Here is a 16,368-nt window from a genome sequence, read left to right as displayed (position 1 = left end):
TTCCTTGATTAAATCCCAACTTGCAAATAAAACATTTGCATTTCGCTTCCAAATTATTAATTTTTTTAAAAAATAAATAATAAAAAAAAAGAAGACAGCCCCCTTAAAGTTATCTGATTGCATGTGAAGTGATGAGACAGGGGTGTGCCCTCGGAGAAGGCAATTTAAATGGACAATGAGCATTTCTGAGGCTGGATAAGGATCCATATGGGAAAATGTTGTGTTATGGGGAGGGAAGAGGAGGTGGTGCTGGGTATCCCTAGATTTGGGTCTGGTCCTGAGCAGGATCAACCCCCTCCAGCCAAAACCCATCCCATCCCACCGCATCCCCGGCTGGGCTGAGATGCTCGGAGCAGCGGGAGGGCCCCAGCCAGCCTTTCCCAGCGCCTCTCCCTGGGATTTGTTCCCCTGCCAAGCCCAACACGCTTTGCTAATAAACAAAAATTGATTTTTATTTATCTTACAGAGCGGCGCCCCTGTGCTCCTGCTGAGCAGCTCTAATCCTGGCTGCTGTCGATGGCAGTAATGAGAGAGACACCGGCGGGTCCTGTTCCAGCCCCAGGCCGCCTGTTGAACTGCGGGGGGATCGATACCCTGGGCGATGCTGTTAATAGTTTTCCAGCCTGTTGATTGGGGATGGGGATGGGGGGGGGGCTCAGTCTTACCTGAAGGTGCCTGATGCATTTCAGGCAAACTCAGCCTCTGATATTGGGGGGGACTCATGGGTGGCAAATTCCTCTGTGTTTTGGGGGGAAGAAGGAGCTTTTCCTTAAGAAACTTATTGAGAGGCTGAAATGATCCCTGGGGGTGGGAATGAGCGATTGAGACACCTGGTAAGTGGCTTGAAACAGCACAAAACAATAACTTCAGCCCACAAATAATAACACCCCCCCCCCTCCCCCCAGTATGGTCTTGGTTTGATTCAAAGAAATCAACGTGTCAGCTCAGTTTATTAACAATCCATCTCCTTTTTATTGTCCATTTTTTTTCCAGAAATTGGTGTTTTCCTTCTCATAGTTATAAAATAATCCTATTTTACAAAGATTTACAGCTCTGAGAGTGCCCAGCAGTGAACAAGGCTGGATCTGGCGAGTCCCTTAAATAATCCAACCACAATTTTTTCTGAGTTTTTGAGGGTTTTTTGGGGGAAAAAGAAAAAAGCCAGCAACGAGCCGCTTCAGCACCAAGCAGGACATACCAGAGTAAGAGGGTTTGTATAAAAGACAATTTATTTCTTTGGGAAGGAGCACAGGGAGTGGAGGACGGGGGGGAGGGGGCAGGTAACGAGCCCCATTAATGAGGATGGGGCTTGGGGTGACTTCTCTTTATTCTCCAGCATCCCCTGAGCTGTGGGAGGTTGTGGGGGCGGGAGGGGGATACCTGTACTAAAATCAGTCTCCAGAGGATGCATTTCTCACCCCCCCACAGCTGCCCTGAGCCCAGTGCCCTCCTGCAGCTCGGGCTGGGGTTGCTCCCTATGGATTTGCAGTGTTCTGGTCTCTCTGCTGCCAGCCCCGGGGTGGGTTTCCCAGCCGGATCTGCCCACGGTGCCTCCTCAGTAGACGGGTCCCTTGACAGCCCCCGGCTCTGCCAGGCGTGCGGCTGCGTACGCCGAGGCTCCCAGGCAGGCAGCCGGCTCGCAGAATCCCGGCAGCCCGGTGGGACCGGGCAAGCCCGGCCGGCCGGCTTCTCCCGGGGAGCCCGGCAGCCCGCGCTCCCCAGCTTTGCCATCCAGCGCGTGGCCGGGAATGCCGGGGACACCTGCAACGGGATGGGGGCCAGGGGTGGGTCCCTGGTGCCTGCTGTGGGTGCTGAGCCCAGCCTTGCCCGGAGCAGAGGTGGGCTCAGGGTGTGGGGAAGGGTGCTGGGGAGGATGGGTTTGGGAAGGATGGGATGTGGGTGACAGCGAGAGGCCTGGCGAGCCCCAGGCAGTGATGGATGCTGGGGATTTGTGGAATGAACCGTGCAGGTTCAGGAGGTGACAGCATCCCAAGGTGCTGCTGGCTGGGTCACTGCCTCAGGAGGGGCACGGGGGCTGCAGGGACCTGCTGCTGCCTGCCCTGCCTGTGCTGAGAGTAGAGGGACTTACCTGGGATCCCCGGGGGACCCGGCATGCCTGGGTGGCCACGGCCAGCTTCTCCCCGCTCGCCCTTCTCACCTCGCTTCCCTGTGGGGAGAGACTGGGAATGAGCTGCTGGAGCCACAGTGGGAAACGGGCGGGGAGAGGAGGGGAGGGGGCTGCCCCCACTCAGGGACTCAGGAGAGGGATGTGTGTGGTAGGAGGAGGCTGGAACAGCCCCAGGGAGGACTCTGTGTCACAGTGTGGGGATGGCCACCACCACCACCTACCTTTGGGTCCTATGTTGCCGATCTGCCCCGCAGCACCAAGGATGCCAGGGACACCTCGAGGGCCCATAGGTCCGTGTGGACCCTGCTCACCAGGTGGCCCCGGGGGACCAGGTGGTCCAGGGGGTCCCATGGCACCAACTCCACCCAGGGCTGCTCTCTTGGCACTGACTGCCACCTCTGCCAGCTGCTCTGTAGGGTAGAGAGAGGCCGGTGTGGCATGGGACGTGGTGACAGCCACCTGGCCAGAGGAGCCTCGCTCACCCCCTCACCTTGCAGCATCTTCAGGACCACATCAACGATGTGCTGGTCCCCAGCATCCCGGCCCTGGCAGCGAGAAGAGCAGGGACACACTGTAAAGGGACATCGCTGCCTCTGTCCACATCTGCACCCACAGAGCCGGTCCCATCCCAAACACCTCCCTGCACCCGATGCCACCTTCCCAACCCTTTGTTTCCCAGGGGTAGAAGTGCTGCAGCCTCAGCTCAGGCTGTGCCCCACCATGCTGCTGCAGGGATGCTTCACAACCCTAAATGAGCTTGTATGGAAAAACTCTGTCCCCTGGATAGGCTGGATCCCAGCTCAGCCCTCCTGGAGAGCTCACAGGGGAGCACTGGCACCTCCCAGATGGACCAGCAGCTGCATCCCAGAGGAATGAGTCGGTAGGAGAATGTTGGGGCAATTGCCCTTTGGAGCTGCACAAGCTGGTGGTGGCAGCCCCCAGGTCCCCACCCACCCCGTGCAGGAGGTGAGGGGGGATGTGGGTGCTGGGGGTACTCACCGCTACGCCCCGCTGGCCGGGCATCCCCGGGACGCCACGCTCCCCGACAAGCCCCCGTGGGCCGGGGGGTCCTGGGTAACCTCTCACCCCGGGTGCACCCGCGTCCCCTGAGGGGCCAGGGAAGCCGAGCTCGCCCCGGATGCCTTGCTGTGGGGATGGAGAGCAAAGTCAGGAGGGGGGAGCTCAGCCTCACCCTCAGCGCAGGGGCTGTGCCCCGAGACCCCAAGGACCTGTCCCAGAACACAGGATGGGGGCTGAGCCCAGATCCAGGGCTGAGCCCAGATCCAGGGCTGAGCACAGTCACTGTGAAGCCCATCTCCAGGGAAAAGCTGTCCTCAGGCAAGTGGTGTGCAGCAGCTCCATGGAGCACCGCTGCCTCGGCCAGGAGGATCACCTGGAACTGAGGGTCCCGCAGAGCCACCCCCCGTGATGCTGCGGGGAGCCCCTGGCTCCCAATCCCCCAGTCACTCACCTGCCCCTTCGGCCCCGGCTCGCCCGATTCACCCTGGGGACACAGGACACAAGGAGTGTGATGGAGACAGAGCCGATTTGGAGCTGCAGCTGCACAGGAGGCACAGGTACCGCCCCCGCCCCCCCCAGAGCACACCGTGGCTGTGTTGTGGTGCCCAGGGCTATCCCCCCCAGCATGGGCAGGGACCCACACCCAGCCCACCCCTTCCACCCCATCCCTCTGCAGGGACCCACCTTCTCTCCCTTCAGCCCAGCGAGGCCATGAACACCAGGGTCTCCCTAGAGGAAAGGCAGAGAGAGATGTGACCCCTCACTGCCAGCACCCACCTCCTCCCCAGTGCCCTCACCCCCCAACCTCCCCCCCCTTCCCTCTGCCAGGCTTGACCAGGATGCTGGGGGTAGTGATGGGGAAAGCGCCTGTGGAGATCCTGACAGGATCACTGGTCCTGACAAGAGGGTGATGTACTCACAGTGCCACCTTTAGGGCCGGTTTTCCCTGGGGAGCCCTGGAGAAAGGAGAGAAGGGGATGAGCTCGGGTCAGCACCCCTTCCCTGAGCCGGACCCCAGAGCAGCCTGTGCCCTGCAGCCAGGAGCAGTCACCTTGTCTCCTTTGACTCCTGGCAAGCCTTGAGGTCCTGGGATCCCCTGCGGACCCTGCTCACCCTTGGGTCCCTGGAGATCAAGGAAAGGGGGAGAAAGAGAAAAATGAGTGAGAAGAGCTCATGGGAAACCCCCCCACCCCCCTGGGACCACACTCCCCACGGAAAGGAGATGCATGGGCAGCTCCCCACTCCCTTCCAGCAGCTCCAGCTGCATCCCACCCACCCTCAAGCCAACCTCAGTGGGGGTACAGGGCAGAAAATGATGAAGGACCCTCCTCTCCATCAGTGTAAGTGGTGAGGGGCTTTGCCAGGGACAGGTTCCCAGCCCCCAGCAAACCAGAGGGATGAAAGTGGCTTTGTGGCCATTTCCCACCCTGGGAAAGCCTCCAAGGTGCGGGGGGGCCAGGCAGCCTCCCCCCTCCCACTGGGCTGCCAGGAAATTCTTCTCCCCGCTGGGGCTGCAAACCCAGCGTGGCCCCAGGACCACTAATCCCTGCACAACCTATTCGCCCCGTGGGCTAATCCCTCAGCCCAGCAGCCAGGCACAGCGGGATGGGGCGCGTGATCGACCCCAGCCCCAAGCCAGATGAGAGGTCCTGTGCCCCCCCATCCCTTCCCCCCCCTCCCCCAGCCTCACGCCCTGGGCTGAGCATCCCAGAGCCGTGCTGGGGTGATGCCCGTTTCCCAGCCTGGCTGTGGGGAGGACTCACCACTTTCCCCTGCTCGCCGGGGGGGCCCACGAGGCCACGCTCACCCCGGTCACCCTGTGGAGAGAGGAGGAGAGCAGAGTCCAGGGCAGCCCCCAGTAGAGCCATGAACCCCCCCCCAGAGCCCCAGACTCACCTTCATCCCGGGGACGCCCGGCGGTCCCTGCTCACCCCGAGGTCCAGGTTCACCCTGAGATGGGGGGGGGGGAAGGAAGAACAAACCCACACCAGCTGCTTCTCTCTCCCATCCACACAGCACCATCTGCCCCTCATCCTTCCCCGAGGGGCATGTGGCCCTGTCCTTGTCCCCTGGAGCCACACAAGGGGCTGCCACTGCAGCTGGTGACTAAGGAGGTGCTGGGTGCACGGCCAGAGAAGTGACCCCAGGGGCTTCCCATGAGGAAGAGGGACTGGGGAGGGGGATGAAGTGCCTGATTCTGTTTTCTGTTTGGTAGCCCAGGCTGAGCCCAGGAGGCTGATGGTGACATCTCTGTACTTACGATCTGCCCCGGGGCACCGGTGACACCAGTCTGGCCCCGAGCACCCGCTTCACCCTGCGGACAGAAACGGGGGCAGTTGAGGGACAGGGGAGGACACGGCCTGGGGACGATGCCCCGGGCTCGGGGATGGGGTGTGGAGGCCGCCGCAGCGCTGTGAGAGGTGAGTGGGGCTGCAGGGAGGACACGGCCCCCTGAGGGGTGACCCTGGTCCCCAAACCCACCTTATCTCCTGGGCCACCTTTGCTTCCTGGCTGGCCTGGCAAGCCCTGTGGAAACACAGCCAGGATCAAAACAGGCAGCTGCCCTGCCTGGAGCCCTGTTCCTGGAGGCAGCATCCCTGCTGGGTGCTGGCCCTGCACCCTGGCACAACCCAGGGGTGGGGGTCCCGCCCCACAGGGTACCCGCCTGGGCAGGGGTCTCCCATACTCACAGCTTGTCCCCGGTGTCCTGGCAGCCCTGGGCGACCAGCCTGTCCCACGCTGCCCTGTGAGGGACAGACAGTTACCTCGTGGCAGAGAAAGGTGCAGAACTGGGGGAGCCACAGGTGGGACAAGGGTGTCCTGGATGAAGGGGAACCCCACCCTTGACCCCGTGGGGACAGCCCCACTCCACGAGTCAGGAGATGCCACGGCAGGAGCAGGACTTGCCATCCCCATTATTTCCAGCAAACACCAGTACAAGGGCAGCAGCCCCTGCCCACAGCTCCCCCCAGCAGCCCCTGCCCACAGCTCCCCCCCAGCAGCCCCCCAACCTCCCCCCCAGCACCTCACCTTCACGCCCGGGATACCCGGGGTGCCGTCTTTGCCATCGATGCCTGGGAGACCCTGCAAAGGGGGGAGAGCTGCTGGGTCTGACACCTGGGCAGGACTGAGGGGCTCAGGAGAAGGGACGGAAAAGGCTGGGAAGGGAAAGGGAACCTCCAGCCCTGGGTGGAGCTGGGCTCACAAAGCAGCCAGGCTGGCAGAGGGGCTTCTGTGCCCCCCAGCCCCATGCAGAGCCGGGGTGTCAGGACGTGGGGTGGCCCCAAGAAGGACAGGGAGGTCTTCTCCTTGCGAGGGGCTCAGCCCTGGGTGGGGGCACGGGTGCTGCTGGCTCTACTTACGTTCTCCCCCTTGGGGCCGATGTCTCCTTGGGGGCCCCTGATGCCACGGCCACCCTAGAGCAGGAGGGAACAGAGGACAGTGTAGGTGCCCTTTTGGGGAGGGGGGTGGGGTGGGGAGAAGGAGGAGATGCCCTTCCAGGGCACCCTGGGCAGAGCCCCTCTCTGTGCTGAGGAGGGGGCTAAAGATGGGGAGAGGGAGTGGTGACATCACACAGGGCAGGGCACTGCCCCCCTCCCCCCCCCCCCGACATGGGGGGTCACCTACCAGATCTCCCTTCTCACCAGGGTCCCCAGGTGGTCCTTTGGGGCCTTCCCTGCCCTGGGAGGGAGAAAGATGGGTGCTGAGCAGTGAAACATGGGGTCCCCTGCCTGCCCCAGCCCAGGGGTGAGGGAGGGTACTCACTGGCCGCCCAGCCGCTCCGATGGTCCCAACCATCCCCTTGTAGCCAGCAGGACCCTGCAAAGAGAACACGGGTGGGGGGGTCAGTTCTTCCCATGCCAACCTCAGCCCCCAGCCAGGTCCCACCCCCCTGGCAAGAGGCAGCTCCCCAGGGAGGCCACGGAGCCCCGTTCCCCATGCTCCTGGGAAGCATCACCACAGCTCAGCCCTGGGGAGCTGGTGTGTGTCCCCCCATGACCCCAAAGCCAGGCACACCCACCCCAGCACCCCACCAGCACTTACCGTCTCACCCTTGGGTCCTGCCACGCCAGGGTAACCCCTCAGGCCCTGGGGTCCCTGTGGGGAAGGAAACAACCCCTGGCTGAGCTCGGGAAGGGCCCCAGGGGAAGCCACAACTAAAGCAGAACCCAGTGCTGGCCACGGGCCCAGCCTTGCCCCACAGGAGGTACCTCAGCCCCCCCACACCCCCATTCCTCAGCACCCCACGGGGCACCTTTCCAGCTGTCAGTTCCATAACAGCCAGGGGCCCAAACTGGTGCTCTGTGTGTCCCCACAAAGCTCTTGGCTTCAAAGGGGTTTTGCCCTTTCCTGGACCAGGGGCTCAGCCTGTTAATTGCTGTTCATCTTCAAAGCACTAACGAGCTCCCACAGCTCTAATCCCCACAGCCCCATGGGGAGCTGGGCTCCACAGCCCCTGCTTAGCTGGGGTAAGGGGAGGGGGGGCTCGGTGGGCACAGGCCATTTGTCCCAAGGCTGTGAGGTATCCTTGTTAACCAGCACTAAGTACTGAGGTGCCTGGGCCAGGCACTGACCACACAGGTCTCCATCAGTCAGGATGCGGCTTTGCCACCCTCTGGGGCTGGGAGGAGGGAGAGGGATGGGGTGAAGGCTTTGCTCTGGTCCCAGCAGTGGGACACTCATATCCTGTCCCTGGTGTCTGGGGCCGAGTACAAACCAGCTGCCCCCAGCCCCCCTGGGGCACCCGAGGGGCAGAGCAGCGAAGAGGAACGGGTACCTTACCGGGGGGCCTGGGATGCCTTGTTCTCCAGAGGCTCCAACATCACCCTTGGGGCCCTGGGGAGGGATGGAGAGGAAACAGGTGAGTGTTGGGGTGGGGTGGAGTGGCAATACAGACCTCCCTGAGCACCCAACCCCCCCCTACCTGGGACCTGGCAGGGGATGGGGACAGGTGTCATCCCCCCAGGGAGCCACCGTGGGAAGACCACCCTGCCACCCCCCGTTTTCCCAGCCCCAGATCTCCCTCCTCCCTCTCCCACCTCTCTTTTCCCTTCCCCTTTTCTCTCCCCAGACACCCCCCTCCCCCTGGTCCAGCCCCAGTTCCCCCAGTGCCAGGAAAACCTGGCTCCTTCTGGGAAGCTGCTCACTCACCTGCCTGCCCTGCCTGCCAGGCTCCCCCAGGGCACCAGGGCGGCCTCTGTGTCCCTAAGGGTGAAGAGACAGGTCATGAGCATCCCTGGCAGAGCAGCAGGGCCAAGGCAGTGTCTTGATGGCCCTGTCAGCTGGAGCCACCCTGGCCATGACATCCCAGCCTGGGATGCCCCCTGGTGAGGTGCTGGGGCTCAGCATCCCCCTGGTGAGGTGCTGGGGCTCAGCATCCCCCTGGTGCTGGGGCTCAGCATCCCCCTGGTGATGCCTGCTGGGTTTAACCCTGGGATGTGCAGCAGAGGAGCTGGGCAGCAGCATGGCTGGGGCTTTGGCATGGGGTCTCACCCCAAAGGGAAGGGGCTGGCAGGAGCTGAGGAGCCACAGGGGACCCCTCCCACAGCGCCTTTTCCCCCCAGGACTCTGTGCATGTGTGTCCTCCTGCTCCCCAAGCAGCAGCTCAGCTCCTCGTGCCTCCAGAGCAGGGAAGGCTCCTCTGCTCAGGCTCAGCTTGCTGGAGGAGACGGTCCCTGGCAGCTCCAGGGCTCCCTTACCTTCAGTCCCTGCAGCCCCTGGGGACCCTTGGGTCCTGGTGGGCAGGTGGTCGGGCACTGGTGGGGGAGAAGAGACACAGGTTGAGTTGGGAAAGGGCCTGGAGGCTGCAGGGAAGCTGAGCTGGGGAGGGTGGGGCTGTGTGGTGACACAGGGGACCCAGCACGTGCAGCATCATTTCAGCTGGGACTCTGCCCTCCCCCCACCCCATTCTATCAGCTCCCAGTTACCAAACGGCACTGGTGGCCGTGCCTCAGCCCAGGCAGCTGCTGTTCCCCTGCAGCTGAAGGGACAAGGCAATGGCAGCTCTCACCAAGAAATCAGCGCTGCCTTCCAGTCCCTGGATGTGTCCTGGGGGGCCCTGGAGGGAAGGAGACCATCAGCATCCACAGCACCATTGTACAGGAGGGGGGGATGTTACACCCAGGGGGAGGGGAGCGAGGCATGGGGTGGGAGGTGCACCCCAGAGCCCAGGTCCTGGCCCCAAACCCTGGGCTCGAGGGGGGAACTTTGAACCTCCTGCAGAAAGTGCTGAGGCTGGGGAGATACTCACAGGCTTCCCTGGGGGGCCTGGGGGACCTCGTGGGCCATCGGGTCCAGGGTCACCCTAAGAAAGAACCCCAGGGAAGGAGATTTAGGGGTGAGGAGGTGGCAGGTGATGCTGGAGCTGGGGTGCAGGGGGGTGATGAAGCACCCAGGCTGTCACAGCAGGAGCTCAGGCTGGGAGGGGATGGACCCAGCTGTGTGTGGAGCCCATCACCTCACTGTTGGGTCTTGCTGGTTTTGCAGGGTCATCCCAGTTTACCCCAGCAGTGCAGAGATGTGGATGCTGGGGAGGTTTGTCTGCATCCCCTCCTGATCTCTCACCTTGGGTCCCAGTGCCCCAATCTCTCCAGGAAGCCCAACCTGGCCTGGAAGCCCCTTAAGGAGAAGAGAGACATTCATCAGGTGAGTGATCAAGCCCCAAGACCCCCCCCCCCTCCTCCCCTTTGGGACTGCTGAGATTTGAACTCTTCCAGCACAACCCGGGATGGGGTCCCCAGATGCCCCCAGACCCCCCCAGACCCCACTTACAGGTGGTCCTGGCAGTGAAGGACCCTGCAACAAGAAGAAAAGCAGTTGACCCAAATTCTCCACCCCCCCCCTCCTGAAGCCACCAGCACCCCTGCCCTGAGCAGGGCAATGCCCACCCCACCACCAAGGCTGGGGGGCTAAGGCTGGATCCCAGCTCTGCTCCCACCCTGCTCAGGGACAGGTGCTGGAGCCAGGAGCATCACTGGTACCCACGGGAGGGGCAGATACTCACGGGGAGCCCCGGTGGCCCTGGGAGCCCAGGCTGGCCCTGTTGGGACAGAAGGGGGGAGTCAGGGGCTGAAACAGGGGGGGGTCTGGCCCCACCAAGTCCTGCTGCACTGCCAAAATTCACACCCTTCCCCCAGCCCCCCCCCAGTGCCCCCTCAGTGCCCCCACACTCCATCACCCAGCTCCTGCACCCCCCGTGGCAGCTGTGGGGGGGGAAGGCAGGAGCCCAGAGCTCCTCACTCACTTTAACTCCTGGCCCACCGACGGGCCCTGGCTCCCCCTTCGCTCCCGTCAGGCCCTGCAAGAGGAGACGTGGTGGGTGAGAGGCTCCTGCCTCCCAGCTGGGGGGGTCCCTGGGGCTCTCCCCACCCCAAGGGGCTGAGTTATTGGTGGGGGCTTTGTGCTTCTCACTGCTGAGCACATCACGCAGCAACCCCAGAGATGGGGCTGGGGACTGGCCCCCCACCCCACTGGCACTGAGCACCTTGCAGGGATGCTCTACCACCCCCAGGAGCTGCACAGCTCTGAGACCCCCCAGCACAGAGTCCCCTTGCACCCAGCAGGGCTGCCCCAGCCCTGGCAGAGCTCAGGGAGCTCAGCCTCCCCATGATCCCATTTATATCAGCTCTGAGGCACTCCCAGGCCACCTCATCCCCAGGTCTGGCTCTCTGCAGCTCGAGCTTCACCCATGGGATCCTCCCCGCTGGGTGGGGAGCCCCTTGCTCAGCCCAGCTCTGCTCAGCACCCCTGTTGGGAGTTGCTGAACCCTCCTGCAGGCAGGTGAGCCTGGGTGAGTGATGTGTGCCTGTGCTGACAGTGGTGGTTCTGTTCCTTTACATCGTTGAAGGATAAAGCCCAAAAGGTTTAGGAAGTGTCAGCCAGAGGTGCAAAAGCAGAGCCTGCAGCTTGGGTTTCCTTCTGATGAGAGTCTGATGCTCACAGGTGTCACTGCACTGGGGATGGGGGACAGGCACCCATCCCAGCCCCCCCTGGGTGCCATCTCACACCCCTGTGCACCCCAGCTGGGGCAGTGAGAGACCAGGAGCCACCCAACAGCCCCACAGAGGGCCAGGAGGGCAGCTCTGGCCCCTTCGTGTGCCCTGGCTGGGCTGCAGCCAAGGAGGGGACAGTGGGGGGAGTGACTGACGTGGGGGCCAAGGGAGGGGTCACAGCATCGCCCCAGGTTCCTTCAGGAGGAGACAGGAGCCGAACCCCAGCTCAGAACCACTCCCAAGGGCGAGGAGCAGCCGTGTCCTGCTCAGGGCTGTCGGAGCTGGGGCAGTGGCTGGGGTGGCAGGAGCCCTGCCTGGGCTCTGCCTCTGCGTCCTGCTGTGATGTGGGATGAGGTCCCACTCAAAGGGGGGTTGGCAGACAGGATCTTTGCTGAGACCCAGGGGTGCTGGGGGGGTCGGTACTCACGTCGATGCCCGGCTTCCCTGGGGGCCCGTCTGGGCCGGGGGCTCCAGGCTCACCCTTGGCACCCTTGAAAAGAGAAGAGGTGTGGGGCAGGGTGAAAGGGACTCCTCCAGAAGGGACGGTCAGTGAGCTGTGGGGAGGCATGAGTACTCACCGGGGACCCGGGGGCTCCAGCAGAGCCTTTGTCACCCTGGGGGAGAGGGAAGAAAGATATAAAGAGGGGTCTGTCACCCCCCAGAGCCGGGCTCAGCAGCACAGGGGGGCTCAGGACCTGTGTCTCCCATTCATCTTCCCAAGCTGCAGTGAGATGCTGGATCCCCCAGCGCAGCAGCCAGGTCAGGATGGGGCCGGTGCTGAGGGGGAGGGCTGGTGGGAGGGCTGGGTATAAATAGCACTAAAATAACACCCCGGGGCAAGCAGCAGAGAAAGGGTGCTTTCTGTGGTGCACAGACCTCCCCTGTTCAAGCTTCCCCCCTGGGGAGGGTGTGGGAGCCACGGCTGCCCTCCACAGCCCTTGGCCACGTCACCGCTCTGTAGGCACCCAGCTGGGGGTCCTGCACCCCACCACACACCCAGCTCACCCCCCTCACTGGGCATCTCTGGGCTGATCCCTGTGCTGGCCCCTCTGAGCATCTTCTGCTGCCCCAAGCACCCTGCACCCAGGTGTCCCTGCTGCTGTGCTCCCCAAAAAGCATTTCAGGGCCCATTTCCCAGGGTGGTCAGGAGGAGGCTGTGAGCTGCTGTCCTGGGGGGGTGGGTGGAGCGGGATGCAGGAGCTGTGCTGCCCCAGCCCACCACTGCTGCCCAGGGACATCAGCACAGCCAGAGGAGCCACGGATGCTCCGTGTGGCACCGGCACTGCCTGCCCTCTCAGAGCCTCTGCCCTGACACAAAGTCCCTCTTTGTGCTGCAGGTCTCCTCCCTCCCTCCCTCCTTCCCTCCCTCCCTCCCGTACTCACGTCGATGCCATCGGCTCCCGGCACTCCTGGGGGGCCGGGGGGCCCTCGTGGGCCGGGCTCTCCGGGGGGGCCTCGCTAAGGGGAGAGAAAACGGGACCCACGTCAAGAAGGAGCATCCAGACCAGGGGGGATGATGGGGCTGAGAGTGAGCGAGCCCAGGGCCCAGTGCTCACCACTGGCGTGTGCTGGGCACCAGTCTCTGGAGAGCTCGGAGGGAGCGAGCACCACAAGGCTCTGCCCCTCCCCACACCCCTCTGCTGCCTGGCTGGTGTCCCCCCAGCAAAGGCATGGCTGGGGACCCCCAGGGTGTCCCCTCCACACCAGCACAACCCCACTCCCTCCCTGGTTCCTACCCCATCCTTGCCCCTCCTGCCCCGCTGCCCGTGGGGCTCCTGCCCTGGCTGGGGCTCAACAAGGGGATGGCAGCGCTTGGGTTCCAATGGCACCGGCAGGATTTAGGTGCCCAAAGCCCTGCTATGAAAGGGAGACCCCCAACCCCTCCATGGGGACCCCCAGCCCCTCCATCAGAGCCCTCCTGCCTGCGCCGGGCTGGCTCTCTGCCCGCTGCCTGCAGCATCACACAAAAGCCCCATTGAGCCGGCACAGGGACACCCCCCCCCAGCAGCCTGACCCCCTCTCTGAGGTTTGCTCAGGACTCCACAGGAGCAATTTTTGCAAAGAAATCTCTGTTATCCTAACGGGATGGCTGGGGGGGGAGAGACACTCTGATCCCAGAGCCTGAAGCCCTCGTGTTCCTGGCAAAGGGACCCAGAGGGGCTGGCTGGGGCCGAGGCACTGGGACCCCTCTGCCCCTCCAGGCTGGTTTATTTTAAAGGGAAATGGGTAAAGCTGGGCAGTGTGAGGTGGCTGGGTCACACAACTAGGAGAGCCCCAGGTTCTCCTTGGAAGCAAACCCCACAGCTGGGGTGGGAGCGAGCACCCCCCCCCCCACCCCCAGCCCCGTGAATGGCACCTTTGTGCTGCACGAAGCTTTTCCAAAGGGCTCCTTGTTCCCAGAGCTCCCACATTCCCCCCCACCCCAGGCAGGATCCCGCTCCCCTGGCCAGTCCCATGGCCACAAGCCGTGGCCGTGCCAGGGGGGCTGTTTTGGGAAGGCAGCGGCTCCCCCAGCTCTCGGAGCCAGTCCATGCTGGTCCCTCAGGAGCCACAGGGGCAGATTTTTTTCCCCAAAATCTGGTCTAAATATTCGTGCTTGCAAGACCAGGAGAGTTTTTCTCCATTCAAGTGGGATCCTGGGACACTGCCTGTCCTGCTCACCCCGAGGAGCAGAGGGACCCTTTCCCTTTCCCTTTCCCTTTCCCTTTCCCTTTCCCTTTCCCTTTCCCTTTCCCTTTCCCTTTCCCTTTCCCTTCCTCCTGTGCCTGGGTGAGTCCGGAGAGACCCCAGCACCATCCCTCCCCACTGCTCCTTGGCAAGTCCCCACGGAGTCCAGGGCAGCCCTGAGAAAGGCAGAGCCCCCCCATAGCCCCTCTCAGCCCCCCACATCCCCCTGCAGCCCCCTGCAGCCCCACTCTGCAGCACATCCCAGCAAAGCAGAAGGGAATAAGCATTTTCCCAGGGGATAGGAGGCAGCTCCTGGGAGGGGAAAGGACAGACAGCCCCCCCCTCACACACTGCATCCCCAAAACTGAACTTAACTGACAAGCCCCCAGCTGCCCGGAGTGCAGCCCGGCCGTGCCCATCCCGGGGGGCACAGAAATCCCTGGTGGGTCTGGGGGGGGGGGGGGGCTGCTCCCACCCCCCCATCCTGGGCCATTCCCAGGAAAAGGGAGCCAAAAGCCCTGGGAGAATAAGCAAGTCCCAGGGATGCTCCAGCATCTGCCGAGGTGGGGGGGGGGGGGGGGGGGGTAAAATGGGGGCAGCGTCCCCTCTCTGCCCCCCACCCCGGCGCGGAGGGGCCCCAGGCTGAGCACTTACGATCTGGGCCAGGCAGAGGCAGGCGGCTTGGAGCAGGAGCCAGAGCGGGAGCCTGGGGGAGCAGGAGGCCATGGCGGGGCTGGGGGCGGCCGGCACCGGGCGGCTGCGCTGGGCTCGGCTCGCCGCGCTCAGGTACCGCAGCAGCCCCGCGGCGGGACCGGGACCAGGAGCAGGAGCAGGAGGAGCAGGAGGAGGAGGAGGAGGAGGGGGCTCATTAATATGGAGCAGTGGGATGAGGGCAGGCGGGCAGCCCTGGCCTCCCCCCCCTCACCCCCCCGCCGCCTTCCCTCCCCCCCATTCCCCCCCCTCCTGCCCCGTTCAGGTGCGCCCGTGGTTATTCTGGGCTGGAGGTTCGGCACGAGGGGCACAAAGGGGCTTTAGTGCCGGGACAGGGCTGGGAGAGGAGAGGGGGAGGCTGGGGGGGTGCTGCTGGGGCTGCCCCCCCAGCCAGGACATGGGAACGGGCAGCCCCGGGGGTGCCCCTTGTCCCCTGGCACATCCCCAGTGTCACGGGCATCGTCCTGCCCGGGCTGGGGCTGTGGTTACCCCCACACCCTGGGGTGGGGTGGGGTGAGGGGCACTGGGAGCTGCTTCCTGCCACCCTGGGGAGGGTCCTGTGGGATTTTGGGTGCGTCTGACCCCTATTTCTGCCCTCACAGCTCCCGTGCAGCCCTGGGCAGGGCGACCACCCCGCTGCCCAGCACCCCTGGGAACTGTGTGCAGCACTGGGAAGGGAAAGGGGGCTGTGCTGGGGGGGTCACCAGCTGCTCCCCATCACCCCCCCCCACCCTGTGCCTCAGCTCCCCCCACCCAGCTCCCACCTCCACTGGCAGCCGCCCCCCCAAACTTGCCGCCCCCCCAAACTTGCCGCCCCCCCAGCTCCCAGGGAACGTGGGGATGATTCATCTTGGCGATTTCCTCCTCCTCCTCCTCTTCCTCCTCCCCGAGGGCTCCCAGGCTCTGCAGCGAGCCACTGCAGGCTGATTCATCGCTTCTGGGGGGGCTCGGTGGCCTCCCCCAGGCTGCTGCCCATCCGGGCTGGCAGAGCAGGGCTCTGCGTCCTTGCTGGTGGGCACAGGGCCACCCCAGCACATGGACCAGTCAGGACCAGTGATGGGCTCACATCTCCCCTCCAGTTCTTTCCCCCCACATCCCAGTCTGGGATGGGGAAGGCTGATGGGCCCCGGCCTTCCCCACTCCCCCGGTGGGCAACACGAGCTGCTCCAAGCCCCAGCACCAGGGAAGCTCTTCCACCAAAACCCTGGTGTTTTGAGATGAACCCCCCCTTTTTAGGATGTTTAAGAACATCTAAATTTGGATCCCCAGCATCCCTGGAGCCGCCGGGATATTTCTGCTCCTGCCCCAGGCAGATGTGGCCCCAGCACCACCACTGAGCCCAGCGCCTCTCTGGGACACCCGTGGCACTTTTGGGAGGGTGATGTCATTCCAAGAGCCTCTCACGTTGCTACACAGGGACTGTTTTCCCCTCCCTTTGATGCCGTTGCTCATTGGATTGTGGATTTTGGGATTCTTCCCGAATCCTCCCCCTCTCCCCTTTCCCCAGCACCTCGGGGCTGGACTGGGGGGTCTGGGGGGAGGATGGGGCACACGGGGACCTGGCACCGGGCACAGACCGCTGTGAGAAGCGGCGTCAGGAGGAGCTGGGGCTGCCGGGAGAGTCGTGGGGCAGCTGCGGGTGTCCGTGGGGCAGAGCCTGCCCCGGGCAAGGATGGAGACGCTGAGCAGGGACCACACACCCCCCACCCTGCCTTTTCCAGGGAGCACCCCTCTGCTCAGCCCCCAAACCCCCCACCACCCCCCCACCCCCACAGCCCCCTCTCTTGTCCCACAGCCGGATCCCCAAGCCCCCCAGCCAGTATCCCAGCAGCCCCAGACCCCCCAATTCCC

General features: G+C 63.8%; 1 protein-coding gene across 1 annotated transcript; it reads right to left on the bottom strand.

Moving 5' to 3' along the window:
* Nucleotides 1-1,555: 1,555 nt before the first annotated feature.
* On the bottom strand, nt 1,556-14,550 carry COL9A2 (collagen type IX alpha 2 chain; the record flags this gene model as incomplete). Its single annotated transcript, XM_084274380.1, has 32 exons — nt 14,461-14,550; nt 12,523-12,597; nt 11,718-11,753; nt 11,567-11,629; nt 10,392-10,445; nt 10,152-10,187; nt 9,920-9,943; nt 9,713-9,766; nt 9,399-9,452; nt 9,159-9,206; nt 8,848-8,904; nt 8,300-8,353; nt 7,931-7,984; nt 7,193-7,246; nt 6,914-6,967; nt 6,776-6,829; nt 6,511-6,564; nt 6,179-6,232; nt 5,839-5,892; nt 5,630-5,674; nt 5,409-5,462; nt 5,045-5,098; nt 4,912-4,965; nt 4,200-4,271; nt 4,069-4,104; nt 3,833-3,877; nt 3,600-3,632; nt 3,128-3,274; nt 2,619-2,673; nt 2,350-2,538; nt 2,090-2,167; nt 1,556-1,761 (listed from the first exon to the last, which is right to left on the bottom strand). The coding sequence occupies exons 1-32, from the start codon at nt 14,530-14,532 to the stop codon at nt 1,556-1,558; spliced, it is 2,073 nt and encodes a 690-aa protein (XP_084130506.1). The 5' UTR covers nt 14,533-14,550.
* Nucleotides 14,551-16,368: the final 1,818 nt, after the last annotated feature.

This window comes from Gallinula chloropus, assembly GCF_964237585.1.
Source record: "Gallinula chloropus genome assembly, chromosome: 22".
Classification (NCBI taxonomy): Eukaryota; Metazoa; Chordata; class Aves; order Gruiformes; family Rallidae; genus Gallinula; species Gallinula chloropus.
Note: the sequence above shows the minus strand (reverse complement) of the source record. Positions and strands in the feature narration are given on the sequence as shown.